General features: G+C 36.7%; 1 protein-coding gene across 2 annotated transcripts; it reads left to right on the top strand.

Moving 5' to 3' along the window:
* The first annotated feature begins 1,171 nt into the window (after positions 1-1,171).
* LOC125664096 (matrix metalloproteinase-17-like) lies at positions 1,172-15,664 on the top strand. 2 transcript variants are annotated; one of them, XM_048896637.2, is made up of 10 exons: positions 1,172-2,064; positions 2,209-2,957; positions 4,984-5,252; positions 9,176-9,357; positions 10,527-10,625; positions 10,758-10,916; positions 11,076-11,248; positions 11,420-11,567; positions 11,942-12,211; positions 12,361-15,664. In XM_048896637.2, exons 2-10 carry the CDS (start codon positions 2,718-2,720, stop codon positions 12,612-12,614), a joined length of 1,794 nt encoding a protein of 597 aa, XP_048752594.2. In that variant the 5' UTR covers positions 1,172-2,064; positions 2,209-2,717; the 3' UTR covers positions 12,615-15,664. The 2 variants fall into 2 exon arrangements, with proteins under 2 accessions (XP_048752594.2, XP_048752596.2); XM_048896639.2 differs by lacking the exons at positions 1,172-2,064; positions 2,209-2,957 and adding an exon at positions 4,152-4,188.
* Positions 15,665-15,712: the final 48 nt, after the last annotated feature.

Below are 15,712 nucleotides of genomic sequence, written 5' to 3'. Positions count from 1 at the left end.
TAAACATATAATTGTAAATCAGGATTAAATTTCATTAATTAAGCACTTGTAAGAAGTACAATTTTATTCCGAGTGACGGGGTCTTCAGGCAATTGGTAAATGGGACTAAGAATTGTTAAATATCTGTCAGGGTTTCATTAACGAATTACGCACTTGTCGCGGATAACCGACAAACAAAACACCCCAAGTGTTCGTTATTAGCCCCTCATCGATTTATCCCCATCAAAGCAAACCTTTATATTAGTGGTAAGCGGTTTTCCTTTGGTCGTTTCATTCCAGTTTCCTGTTGACTCGGTCCACGCTTCCTTTGGGATTGGTGATGAGTTAAAGGAGCACATGTGCCCGGCTGATATTTACCTAGACTGGTGAAGTGGTCAATATCACAGAATATAGAAAGACCACAGCGAGGCCAAAGATCCCTGTGACGAATGTAACGGTTACCCCCTTACAACACAGGGGTCGAGCACCAGCTGTAGAATGACACTCTCAGTATAATGCACTTTGCCCTTAGAATCTTAATTATTAAATATACTAGTAAGATTTAAACCTGAAGTAACAAACTCAAGGGCGGAAACACTAAAGAATTACAATCGCTTTGTATAGCGGTAAGCTTTGACAGCAGGAAGTGGATGACGGTGGCTGGTACGATCTTAGAGAAAATAAATGTCAATGCTCTCGTGTACGGAACAAAAATCATATCGAGTTTGAAAATAGATTATTGATATATATGTACTTTAATATGAAATATAGATATTTTTTGTGACAGATGTTGTGAGAACCCCATTTATAAATGTGATATGTTTATACCCGGGGTATTTAAATGTTTATACCCGGGGTATTTAAATCTAATCTCTCGTGTGAATTTCAGAACTTTCTATATTATATAACTGATAGCATGCTAACCTAATTAAAAGTCCGCGGTTTGTGGTCGCGGCGTGCTTGACGTCTTCTTTAACCATTCTCTACCCTCCCTAGATTCCATGGGATTGCTTATATTGAATTCCCATCACAATGTGCATTTTTGAATCATTTGTTAACTCTCTGAAATGCCTGTGTTTCTCGTATTTCGTTTCTATTGTTATAACTCGATAATTTGTGTTTACTCCAGCCAGCTAGAATTTCAGCGGCGACACAAGTATTGTACGTTATCATGTATACATATTGTGTTTTTTTTTTATTTTCATTACATTTTATTTTCATCTTATTTCATTTCATATCATTTATTTATTTGTTATTATACAAGGAGCTTAGGGGCGTTAACCGAGGCTCCTACTTACGTACATTACAGTACTTCAATGTGACACAGATTTTTATCTTCATTATCAAATATCGATCTGTGGGGGAGATTTAATGTATATCTTATTATGCATCACACAGCCAAAAAAGCAACACATTTAAATATTGATTTGTTTTAATTGAGCGACACTGAATTAACATAATGTAGACAGATGTCTACTGTAAAAACACGTTTATCGCGAAATCTCCCTACATTATATAAAACAGTTATATATTTTTTATGATGGTTCTGAATTTCTTCTGTGCACTATACTGATCTTCGATCGTACAAGATGGAAGCTGCAATATCGATGTAAATGATTGATAAATGTAATTTACATAACAAACAAGCAAGTCACAGTGCAGGCGACATTGCCTTTGATATCTGTCTGGATCAATTAACGAGCTGGATTTTAATAACTCGGATCATGGTTCAGTAGATACATGAGCCTTTTTTGTTCATGTGCCATTGCAGAATCAATAAATTTGATATTGTTCGATCAAATGTGCTTCGGAGGAGTAGCGAGTGAAAACAAAGGGGAATGGTCGAAAAAAGATATACGAATCTCCGTTCACTGCTAATCAAAACCACGTGCTGACAAGATCACCCGAAGTTTACCATTCTTCTTCTCAGCATCCTGTGACTCATCGTGGTCTTCAATGCTCTTTGAAAACATTGACAGACGAGGCATTTGTGTAGAAACGTAACCTCTGGTAGAAGGATCGCTTCACTCTGATGTAAATCTTTCAAGAAACGCTGGATATTGATTAACAAGGGTATATTTGCGTGTAAGTTTCATCTCGGAGTAGTGCGTGTATCAGAAATATTGCTCCCTTTAATGAAAAGATGTTTACAAAACCCGGAACAGTTTTTGTCCGATTTACCAGAGCGTAAAGGATATACGTATATGCCGTTTCTTTTTGTTTATACAGATGAGCTCCTCCGGATGAAGGATGAAGCATCACTACGTGTTCAAGTACAGATGAAATTATTAGGCCTATATAAGAAGGTGTGAATATATAATAATACGAAGACTTATCTGAGATACATCGTGAGGACCTCTGTAATTTATTCATGAGGCAGAGATTAGGTAATTGGAGGGTTCAAACAAGGTGCGCCTGCCTTTGCCACAGTTTGCGGTGAATTTGTGCGTAAGGTTTTTGTGTGTGAATCCGCACTTGACCTGAAATATAGGTTAAATGTCGATTCTTCTCCTATATTAAACGAAATCAAATTGTAATTGGACCAGATGCTCAGCGAATGATAAATTAGATTGACGGCTGGACTCAAAGGCAAGACGGCGCGCTGGTTATTATTGGAGTTGCTTCTTCTGACAGTTGAAGGCAACAAGACGCACTAAAACAATAGATGCCTACAATACCAAAGCATAGTTAATTTACGGTTAATTTATGAAACAGTCAATACGCTGGTAGTTACACACATGGAGACTGAACGGGAGATGTACAAACAGATTCACGATGCGAGTTACTGTGGCCATTACACGGGCGAGGAGGGTGCGGCGGATACCTCTGTCAGGAGAAATAGCGGTCACCACAGGAATGGGCGTAGTACCACACGACTAACAATGAAAACTTTAGCTAATGTGATATATATAGTAGTTTTAGTGACAGATTCAGTGATAGGATTGCCAGTTTCTGATAATCTAGAAGCGGACGCATTGGTAAGTTATGAACATATGTCGTCTGTTTATTTCTTACAGCAGACGAGAAATTCCCGCTATAGTATATAAACACCGAAGTTCACGTACAGTGTATAAACGGATTGTAAATCTACCTTCATTCAGTAGTTTTGTACGTAGGTGTTATATACCTATATATATTTACACAAAACCGTTTATAACAACATCTTACAAGGTCAAGTGACAGAGGGATTTACAGGGGAAGAAATACGATAAACATTCTACACTTAAAATGTATCCCAAAGGGTTAAACTTACTCCAACACAAAGGGGAGCTATAAAAGCCGTTCTCGTGGTTTTGGTGTGCTGTTTATGCAAGTAATCTAAATTAATTCACACTAATAAACCATGCCGCGGGAGATTAAGCATATAGAATTATACCATGTCTGAATGAAAACCCACCCTGTCGCGATTGTATGGTATCCTTCCAGTGTCTATAATATAGGGGATTTCCCTTTATTTTAAAACAAGAAAAGAGGAGAAATACTGCTAAGGACGTTTCCGTCCTTGAGTACTTATAGAAGATACTTTATATCAACTTAGACACATGGTTATGTGAACACAGATTATGTTATAGATAGTGACTGAAGACGCTCAGCTGCACAGTCACATATACAGAGACAGTCTGATTATGACGAGCTGTGTGTACGCTCAGTGACTGTCTGATTATGACGAGTTGTGTGTACGCTCAGTGACTGTCTGATTATGACGAGCTGTGTGTACGCTCAGTGACTGTCTGATTATGACGAGCTGTGTGTACGCTCAGTGACTGTCTAATTATGACGAGTTGTGTGTACGCTCAGTGACTGTCTGATTATGACGAGTTGTGTGTACGCTCAGTGACTGTCTGATTATGACGAGCTGTGTGTACGCTCAGTGACTGTCTAATTATGACGAGTTGTGTGTACGCTCAGTGACTGTCTGATTATGACGAGTTGTGTGTACACTCAGTGACTGATTATGATGAGTTTTGTGTACTCTCAGTGACGGTCTGAAGACAATGAGCTGTAAGTACACTCACAAAGACTGTCTCAAGACGATGAGCTGTGAGTGCATACACAGTGACTGTCAGATAATGATGAGCTGTGAGTACACTCACTGTGACTGTCTGAAGACAATGAACTGTGAGTACAAAATTAAAAGTAGGACAAACTCGGACCACTGGAGACACCAGTCAGGTGCCTAGGAGGAGTAAGAATCCCCTGTCGATCCGTGTGAGTCCTATATCTTGATCAGGCAATATCAAAAACAGAATATCAAAAACATATCAAATAGCAAATAACCCGAGTTGCAAATATCACTAAATGGTGTTACAAACTTAAAACTGTCTTGCACTTCAAACTTGAGACTGGTAAAAGATTGTTGTGTGCAGTCTCCATGGATATCTAGTACTGACTATGACGTACAATGTACATATGTACTGTTGTGTATCGTTTTAATACTGGATTGCGACTAGAAATTATGAGATTGATAACTGTTTGTTATCTTCACTTTTTCATTCTATGGTATTGATGTTCTATGTTTTAATTTTTTTCCCCCTGAAAGTAACATGGAGACTATTGACTGCAAATGCAAAATTTATTTCATTAATTTCATTTTAAAATCGGATATTACTGAACAAAAGAAGTAATTCATCAATTAGAATAAAGGTTTTATTTATAGAAGTCTGACTATGGCGCTTTCATTGTATCACAGGACCACAAGTATAGTGTCACAAATCAAATGTATTCATCCGCGCAGTGACCAGACTTCTGATCGTTATTTGATATTTTATCTCTATGCGCTTCAAATAATATACATGATGATATTTAAATATTCTGTTCGGTGAATTAAATTAGTTTGATAAATGAGACAGATATTCTATCAGTCCATCTTGAACTTTTAGATTTAATCCTACTAAACAACACTACGTTACACGATGGTATTTACTGGTGTTGTTAGACAAAATGACCATTATCACGAATTTTCAATCAGTTTTTGTTTTCATTTCTTTAATTTTTTTTTTATAGAAATTCCTCGGGAGGTTTGGTTACATATCATCGGCTCAAGCAGAGCAGGGGGCTCAAAGTCTCATGTCCGTAGACCTTTCGGAAGCCATAAAAAAATTACAAAGAATGGGTGGAATTACGCAAACGGGTGTTCTTGACATTCGAACACGGGAACTCATGCAAAAGCCACGATGTGGTGTGAAAGATCCGGTGGGGGAAGAAGAGGGGGGTCGGAAAAAGCGATACGTACTTGCCCCCTCTAAGTGGGACCACACGGACCTTACTTACAGGTATGTGGATATTCGTCAGAAACACGCTCTACTTTTTAAAGATTTTTCACTTTGTGCATATCTCTGATCGGTCTGTGCTTGAGAATGAAGATTCTAAGTTAGGAATTATGTTAAAAAATTCAACAAAAAGAGACGACAGGGAACTTATTCAAGACAACAATTTCCTAGACACACCCATTTTACACACAGATTTATATTCAAAGCTAAAAGATTTCATGCGCATTCTCAGCATGTGTCAAGCGTACTCACATCCGAAATTCCCCTTAATATGCCCCGTTTTTAATACCGGACATGTGTTCTAAATTTAAGGACTTCTTCAAGTTGAAACCAGACCTACCATTACTCAGGAAATCATATGACATCTGTAATAAGTGTGAGAAAAGCGCCATTTCTCTGCCAGGGTTCATCTCGCTTGGCTGTTTTGTACAGTAGCGCTGTTACAGTAGCCTCACATGTTTTATCTTTCTAACAGTTATCCTGCACATTAGAGTCTTCAGTGGATTACAGATATGTATAGGCTGGTTTATAAATTTCAAAATTGCGGATGTAAACGTAAGTTTGGCTGATAGGTTTTTTCTTGGAGCTTTTTCTTTTTGGGAAAGGATTTGTCGCAAATTTCTTTTTCGTCCATTGGTGACCACGAGAGCATTGAACCACGTGACCTTGTTCGGCCTGGTTGTTATGTGGATATGTGACATCACAACCTGCATGAATGAGGGCATATGGCTCAACCTTCTTCAACGCAATCCCCTCAGTGATGTTCTGTACTCTCTCTCTAACAGTTATTGGTTAGTTGATTAATTAGAAAAACGAGTCATTGCCATCCATTTTTTGCGTGATTTCTGTTTTGCATTACTCCTTTCATCATGATTCTTTTGTCCCCGCCAAGATGTAAAAGATACACGCTTCATCAGTTCTATCAATGGCTGCAATGCAGGGGCTGAAGCTGTGAGTCACATACTCATTTAGTGTGTGTTATCCTAAAGCAAATACAGAAACCATCATTTTGAACGTATGTATGTTACATGTAGTACATTTCTAAATTACAGTTTGTGTGTTGGTGTGTGCACAAAACACTTAGTAAAACACATAGGACATGTGCTTGTGATCTACATTGAATGTCGACAGGTTTCTATGCACCTCGTGCGTGCCCCTGAATCCCTAAGGACAAACACATGTTCTGTAGCGCAAGGGCATGTGGTTAAAAAACATAACACCATTGCAGTGAGCCCGTTGTCTTGACAACCGATCAGGGTTATGCATTGTACCTGCTCTAAATAAAAACGCGAGATATGATGATTTCAATCAGGTTCATTTTCATATCTGTCAAGTAGAACAACGACTTCCTACAAACCATACAATGAACACCAATTAATACGGTGAATTTTAAAAACAAATGGGAAACTTGAGGACGCAGCTCGTGCACGAACCAGCATTCAAACTAAAGAATGCACTGTGCGCAAATTATTACAGCTTAGTTTATGTAAACAATTTACTTCACAAGAGGCAGTTTCCTTCAGCACGTCACCCCCTAGTAATATAGTTATAGGATGGTTTACATAACTTGATTTTGCAATGTTTGATGGAGGCTGAGCGTGACATGTGCATGTTCACATTACATGTAGTTGTAGAGAGAGACATTTGTATGAAATTCTCTGTAAATCTTAATCCCTTCATCCCAACCATTTGCTTGCCAAACCAACCCATGCTAGATATCACCGCGAAAAAAACCCTATTTTTATATCTTAAAGTAGATTCTGTTTTCTTTCCAAATGTCAAAGATTGTTATCTAGGGTATAGCAGATAAAAATCCATTCGAACACGTCTGGTTCCCTAATTGTGTTTACATACATGTACAATGACCAATCGTTTCCTAAAGGTTTGGATATTTTATCATTATTGCATGGCGGCATGTTCCAGCCTTGTGGCTAAAGTCTTCTGGCGGAAATCTTGATTCAGTATTCCTACAAAACAGTTTGTAACAGTGCAATTTATGCACCATCACGATTGTGGCTTGATATGAGAGTTTAATGAATAAAAATTGTAAATTTTCAAAAAAAGGGAGACTGGCCAATGTTTCAAACGCTAAGGAAACTGAGTCATAAGTGCATCCGGAGTTGCCGTTCTTTGTGTTGCTAACAAGTGTCCTTGAGTGTCGCAGTCAACATAAGATAATTATAGGGGCATAATCTGCAACTAAGCGTTCCTTTGTCCTAAATGGTTCTCGGGGTGATGGCAACACTTAACATACTAAATTTTACTATATTGCTTGTAGGAAATGATTCATTCTTGTTGTAATTAAAGAAAAAAACACTCTAAAGAGGTTACAATTACGGGGTCTTGACACAGCAATACAAAAACCTAATTAATCGAATCAAAGACCAAACTCAGTACTGTACTAACGAAGAGATAACTAGACGAAGAAATTTAATATTGATGCTTTCTTCATAAACGGAACTTCCTGGGGATGGGGAAGTTGTTTCATTTTGTAGATAAACTGTGTATGATGTAGTTTCTATTTTTTGCACATGTCATCAATTTTAATTGCACGAGGCGCCAGAAGTCCGAGGCCAGAGACCAGTAGACTATCAGGGACAGTATAGAACAAATTGGTCTCTGCCAAATACAATTACCAAGCCGGTTTTAAATTGTCCAGACTTTTGTCTAGATTGTCTTTCTGTGATTGTTAGATTTCTGTTTTCAACTAGTGCGCATTCTGAAGTGGGTATTTTATCTTTCTGGTCAGATGATGTGATGCTTACATATCCACCATCATCCGGGAACCTGTCTTGTGGATATTGCATTTTATCCAGTAATGGAGAATCTGTATCGAATCAGAGAATATAAATTCACCAATTACTGTCAATTCCGTTTAGAAAATGGAATTCATTTGTGTTTAGTGTGATCCATGTTTGAAATTTGTCATCACATTGTTGTGGGTGGTTTTTTGTCCGCCAAGAATAAGTTCCATGCCTGACATTTTGTTCGTTACGTACGAATCGCAAGATCAGCAACGCGCAATTTTAAGATTGCACTAAGTAGCACACCCAGTCACAATTAGCAACTTGATACCACGAAGAAGCGCGTTTCGTGTCGCATGGAATTAACCGCAGAATGCGATTTCAAGCTTCATTTCCGGTGGAGAGCGACCTCTGGCATCGATAATGGGATTCATTTACCCAGGTGCTGAGGGAAATGTTACCTGCTCCATTAAGTTTGATATTCTTTGTTATAAATCACTTTCTCTACCAAACCTGATACTGATGATAATGTCAACATCTGCGTTTCGTGTAATCAGCTATATGATTTCCAAATTGGAGTCATTTACAGCTTCAGTACATACACATATACATGTCATTATTTACCTTAAATTCGGTAAAATTTTCTATTCTATGGTTGACCATAATATGATATGTTGATGTAGATGAATCTATCTTTAGCATTCGTTGACAAATAACCCAGTTAATTTATCGTTTTTAGAAATGATTTAATACGAAATATTTGCATTTTCAATGTATTTGCCTTTGATATCGTTACGAATTGTAATGGTAGCCATGTGTACGAATGAATACGAAGCAGTTGCAAATAATTCGTGTATAATCTTGATGAATACAGTACGTCTATTATAACGAATGGGAATTCCGACAGAAATGATAAAAGAATTTAGATATAAGAAATAAATTCCATTTTTGAAAAATATATGTACATGAGGGTATGGACCACGACGTGTCACGCCGACATACTTTTCGTGAATCGCATTAGCAGTTCGTGCTCTCGTGTATTTTCAAAAAATGAAATTCATTTCTTCGATTCCTCGCTGGCCAATGATTCTGCAGGTGACGGTTGCAGATCGGAACCCTTGGCTAGCGAAGATGCTCTCTTTGGTAAAGGGTGAACTTCAAATCTCCTTTTTCTTATTGAAGAATTGAAAACTACACCCCGGATCTACCGTGGCAAGAAGTTCGTCGAGTAATTGCTGACGCTTTCAAAGTTTGGAGTGACGTCACCGACCTAACGTTTACAGAAGTTATGAATACTAAAGCAGACATCATGATCAAATTTGCCAGCAAATATCATAAAGATGGCTATCCGTTTGACGGAAAAGGTAATGGACAAAAAGTCTCTGCGGCATAAATACATATTTCTGTTGATGTAATTTAGCAGACGTTATTCCATTTTGTACAGGACAATTAAGAATGATTGAAGAACTAAATGTCAAATTGTATATAACTCAATGTAACTCCAAGGAAGATGGGAGTTGCAGCTGCATTTCAAAATCAAATAACAAGCACCATTAAATACAGAAATGCATTCTCTACTACTTAAGAGAAAGATTATTTGGAAGAAATGAAATGCATTTTTTCCCTGACCAATTTTCTTTTATTTGCGAATTATTCGTGGTTATTTTGTCTTCAAAAGGAGGGTTTGATCGGCTGACTTGTTTTTAAACAGTTTGTTTCCACACAGAGAAAAACGTGTCACACAATCAATTGTAAGCATGGGGTTGTATGACAAATACCAATCAGAGAGAAAACGTAAAAGTAGCATTAAACAGATTGAAGACATGAAGATTACAGTACTTAAGACTCCTTGGTCAATAATTCACGACGAACTGAACGTGAAGAGAGAAAGGGAGCAACACGTTGCTCGCTGCACCAGATGTTCCTTCGAGACTCGGTGCATATGAGCTTGTACATGCTTAGTACTTTGATATGTTTGAGATCACTATGTTTTCTTTGGCGGGAAGCCGATAACGAGACTAACACGCAATCAACAAATTGGTTACTATTGTGTGCGTACACTGATCGTATGCTGTGTTTGGAAACAAATCTCGCACTTGTAGTCTGTCATTGGCAATTCTACTTCAGCTGTTCGCATTACTAGCAATGATACTTGTTTCTGATTGAGTTTCGCTGCTTCTCTATAAAACCCAAAACAGATTGCAGTGTTGTTGCAAGAGCAACATGCATTCATTCATTTTTTTAAAGTCTTGAGAATAAGTTTATTTACCTTAGTTTCGCTGCATCACCTTGTGATTTTGTAACGCTAGCTCTTTAGAATGAAAGAGAAGGGCTGAGCAGTGCAGGTCTTCATCACAAGAGCTATCAGTATAGTGAATAAATATGTATTTTACGTATGAAATTTTTGGTAAACTACTTAGTGAAAGTCAAAATTTTGAGACTGCAGCAAGGTTATTAACAAAAAATAAAACAATCCCACTAAATAATAAAATCCCCCTCAAATCTCACATCGGCTCATGTTTTCTTTTTGTAGGTCTCATTCTGGCGCACGCCTTCTTCCCGGGGAAGGACAAGGGAGGTGATACTCATTTTGACGAAGACGAAAAGTGGACAATTAATTCTAATGGAGAAGGTTTGTGAATGAAAATAGTTTAAGTATATTTCCTAGAACAAACTTAAAACTGGAAAAGGACGTCCACGTTTAAAAGAAAAAAAAGTACTTCAAATCGGATGTTTTGACCAACGTTCTTATTGCTATTTTTAGGCGTAGACTTGTTCATGGTTGCTGCTCACGAGTTTGGTCACGCGCTGGGACTGAGTCATAGTAACGAGCCTAAAGCCCTGATGTATCCATGGTATCAGGGATATATACCGGACTTCCAACTACCATACGATGATACTTTGGGCATTCAAGTCATATACGGTATATTCATACATAATGTACAAGCACCAGCGATTCACATCACTAAATCTCGCGTATCTGTGTATATAGTTTGCACGTTACATTTGATCCTGTAATTCTGGCTTTGCATGCAAAGGTTCATATAGCATGAGAGGTATTTGACCGTTGTTCTTCTTTTAGGTGGGAAGGGTCCCTATGTAACTTTTCGCCCCCCTGCTCGCACCACTAGGCGCCCAAACACGGGAGGATATAGTACCTTGGCTCCTCCCCGCAAAGCTCCCATAGATCCATGCAAAGGGAACTTCGACGCAATCGCAGTCATTCGTTCCGAGGTCTTCATTTTTATAGGAAAGGTATGCATACCTTAATGTCTGCAGATTTCACTTCAGAACTTTGCAATCCACCCTTTTCCTCCTGTTTTATGTTCATTGTATTAGAATCACTGTTTCTGACTAGATGTGTTATGTTATTATAGTACTTTTGGAGAATCACTGTTTCTGACTAGATGTATTGTGTTATTATAGTACTTTTGGAGAAGCCGTGAACCCAAGACCATCTTGTCCAGTGAGCCGTCCACCATTCACGATTTCTGGTACGGATTACCAGACAACGTGGAAAGCATTGACGCTGCCTTCGAACACCCTACAAACCGCCGGATCTACTTCTTTTCTGGTAACGCTCTGAGATTTCATATGCATTGTTACAAACTGTATAAACTTCAGAACAGCGAGAATAAAAGCTGCAAAATGATAGCTCTCTGGGAATAGAATTGGGATATTATAACACCCCCATCCCCCCGTTTTGGCTATATGCTAGGAAACCCTTCTATTGTATATTGAGACGAAGTTTGGAATACATGCTAATTTGCTAACTTATTTTTATTAGTTTGGAAAATGCATTCAAAATATGGTATCGTCAAACTTGTTTCAATTCTAATCAGGAAATTTTGTGAAAATAATATAATTCATCTAATAATTAATAAATTATGAATATTACTGTATGAAAACCCCTCTAAAAATGCAACATGCCTGGTTTGATAATTTCAGGAAACAGATACTGGATATATGATGGTAACAGTCTCTCCAATGGTCACCCCGGGTCTGGCAAGCCAATCACAGACTTTGGAATTCCACAAGACATTGAGAAAATTGATGCTGTGTTTGTGTGGGGCTTTAACAAAAGGATATACCTAATCAGTAATGACATGTATTGGAAATTCAAGGAATCGGACGAATACATCGAGCCAGATTACCCAAGAGACATGAGCATCTGGAAAAATGTGCCAATTCCTGTAGACACTGCCTTCAAGTTCCAAGGTCAGTCTCATATATTTTAAGAGATTGGTTTATCGTAATCACCACACATATCTTGACTCAATGACCATACACAGTAATTTCAAAGATATGTAAATTGGAAATGTGAACCAATTCTTTGGTTATAATCTAGAATTTGTCCTCTGTTACAGATAACACATATTTTCTCAAAGGCAAAGAGATGTACAAGTTCTACGACATGAAGATGAGAGTGGCCCTTAACTGGCCGAAATCAATCGAGGACTTTTTAGGCTGCGGAGATAGATTCAGTGTACGCAAATATGACAGCAAGAATTCCCCCGAGAAGATTGTTAAAAAAAACAGTGCTTCCAGACGAGGGGGTTCTGCATTTGGTTCAATACTTGTCTTAGTATGTTTGATTTGTATAGGTTTAAGCAGTATATGATCAGTGCTGTTATAGACACACCAGAATTACCATTAGTTAATGTGGACTGACCAACTTAAATAAGGACATGGAACGCTAACAGCTTAATCTGGCCCTGATTGTGATTGTAATTACAAACTACATAATGTTTGTAGAGATTTGCCACCAAGTAGATGGGGGTGACAAAACCAACTACATGTATGACGTTACAAGGAATTACTAATTTATTCTGTTGGCCATAAAAACGTGCATCTTTTATATTTTCTTCCAAATGACCCAAATTCTAAGCTGTTAGACTTGAGGAAGTATGGGTTGCATGCATCAACTTCAATCAAATTAAGCCTATAATTTTTATCTTAGATAAATTTCCTGAAAATTTTAGTTTTGGAGGAATATGTTAAACATCAATGACTTTGTGATGTCATTTTTTGAAAACAGAACTCAGTTTGGAAAACAATTAATTTTAAATTTTGTTTTAAATACATAGTATTTCAACATGGAAATTACTGCTGTTGAGAGAAATCAAAGAATGCTTTAAATCAGGGTCGGACATCACTGCTGGGTGTTTAGTCCTTTGAAATATTCTCATTTTCGTAAGATATATAATCAAAAGCGTTGGATGAATGTAATGTGGAGTAGACTATAAGACATTGGACCAAATTAGGAAATCAAAAGGCCTAAATAGAGTGATATATGTTAAATGATGAGCTTTCTGTTTTGGAGGGTTTTTTTTATATTAAGCATTTGCTACTGTTTCAATGGTGTGTTATGCAGGTTTGAGTGATGTGAAGATCCTCTAGCTAGGAACATCGATAAGATCGGGAAGATAGACATAAGCCCTGCCATAATGCTACCAACAGCAAAACATTTACGTGAATCAGTTCCTATTTATATTTTGGTGCATTTTTTTTTTTTTACACATTGAATGATGCTCATGATATCCCAAAGTGTTCCATATGTCATCTCAGTGTTATTTGTACCTCAAAAAAATATTTCATTTATTGCAAAAAACAAAGTTACATGTAACATGCTGTGTCTGGCATATTGCCAAATTCAAATTTAGTTAACATTTCTTCACTCATAATTTTTTACCAACCTATTATTTCTGAGAGGACAATCCCAAAAATGTTGGATGTATGTGATAGACCTGCACGATAAATCTGCTGTCTGATTAACTAAATAGTTGAACATTTAATGACTACGCGCGGTCTCCGAGTAGATACTACATCTAAATGTGATCGAAATATCATGGTTGTGATTCTGTCTCTTAATGCCTTAATTATATGTTTTTTGCCATATCATATTGTTAAGTTTTACATGTAAAAATTCACCTCCCCCTAATCTCTCTGTAATGAGAAGAGATTTGACCTCTTTTAATTTATTTGACAATACATTTAACAATAATCCTGTGATATGTACATTTTTTTTGACAGTTTCTTTTCATGTTTTGCTATGCTTCACCCACTGTAGTCAAGCACAAATCATGTAGAGCGTTTTGATTGGTCCATAACTGTGCACATTCTTACCATGCAAACAGATTTTAGTTATGAGATTTTTTTTATATAGGTTTTTGATATTTCAAATGCGATATACCTTTGAGATTTGTAGAATTATGTTTTCATAAATCCATTTCTGATAGAAGTGGATTCATTTGAGCTTCAAGATGCTAAAATACTCATTCAATGCTTTCTAGAGTAATGTCAATGTTTCATGTAAAGCCCAAAGTAAAATAAACATTTCAAAGTCACAATACTACACTAACACAAAAAGTCTGTAGAAATATACAGATAAGAAATCCCTACAAAATTTAAGAAAAATTAAATTTTTGCATGATAAAATCATACATTGCACTGGAATTAAAACTAAAGAATTCACTGCCCATAGAATAATTTGTACCTGATCTGCCCATTATTCAATTTATGAAGAAATTAAACATTTCACATTTTTATCTTCAATTAAGTCAAGTCCCCACCACATCATATGGATCCCAGATCTACGAAATCCATTTTAAACATTGGTATGCTACATGTATACGCGAAATCACTTGCCCTTTATTTTAGAGCACCCCTAGGTGGCACTGTTTGCAATACCCCATTTAATACTCATAACCCTGTATTTATTTTTGTACTGTGTATTTATTCACTCATTGAGTAGTGAATGTAAAATGTTAATATCAGTCCCTAAAATACTCATCACTCACAAAATAGTGCTTCTGTAATTACATGCTTGTAGTGCGCAGCCTGTATTTTATGACTTTTTATCATACAGCTTTTATATATGACTTCCTGACATGATATACATAGTTATAAATATGTAGCGCATTTTACATGGTAGAAAATATAATTTAGTGAGCACATTTATACCTACAGAAACCAGTGATACATGTATATTACAATTAGTAATATATAATATAACATAGACTAATTACTCTGTCTTGCCTTTTTTGAAAAAAAAATCATTTTTAGCCGTTTTATTCATCATCAATAAATTTTGTCGTTTGATAAGGATTCTTCCTGTCACCTGTATTTTTTTATTCTCTGTATTCGCCTAGTCATACATTTCTTTTGTTTCCTGTCAACAAGTGATGCAACAGTTATTAGTTTTATAAAAATGACGTGGTGCTGATAATTATTTGATGTGCAATGATTAACTTCCGATGTTCTATTAAAATGATTGTGTCATTCAAAGTTTTTAATTTTCACTTGACTATTTTTTCTTTGTGTCTGATGTGTGTGAGTAAGAGGTTAGTGAAGATGATGTGTTAGAAAATGTATAAAACACAACCTGAGCACTTCCTAGATGAAAATAAACAACCACTGATTTCTGATAGCCTAAGTCAGGTCAAGGTGAACTGATGTTGATAAAACACCCGAGTACAGGTATATGGATATGTTTTTATACAGGTAAAACAAATGTTTTCTACATGTGCACAGGTCACACAGCACTGAAACAAAGACAACACATGGCTATTTTTTGCAATAAATTTGGTTATTATATTTTGTTCTTCAGTGACTCTGTTTTATGCACAAAATGTATTTTATTTATGATGCTAATAAATGTTGAAGCTTTCATTGCATTGGTAGTTTATGAGGTTTCGTCAGTGTTATCACATTATGAAA

The sequence above is a fragment of the Ostrea edulis genome, chromosome 1 (genome assembly GCF_947568905.1).
Source record: "Ostrea edulis chromosome 1, xbOstEdul1.1, whole genome shotgun sequence".
NCBI classification, from domain to species: domain Eukaryota; kingdom Metazoa; phylum Mollusca; class Bivalvia; order Ostreida; family Ostreidae; genus Ostrea; species Ostrea edulis.
The sequence above is the reverse complement of the archived record's forward strand: the minus strand, read 5'-3'. Positions and strand labels throughout refer to the sequence as shown.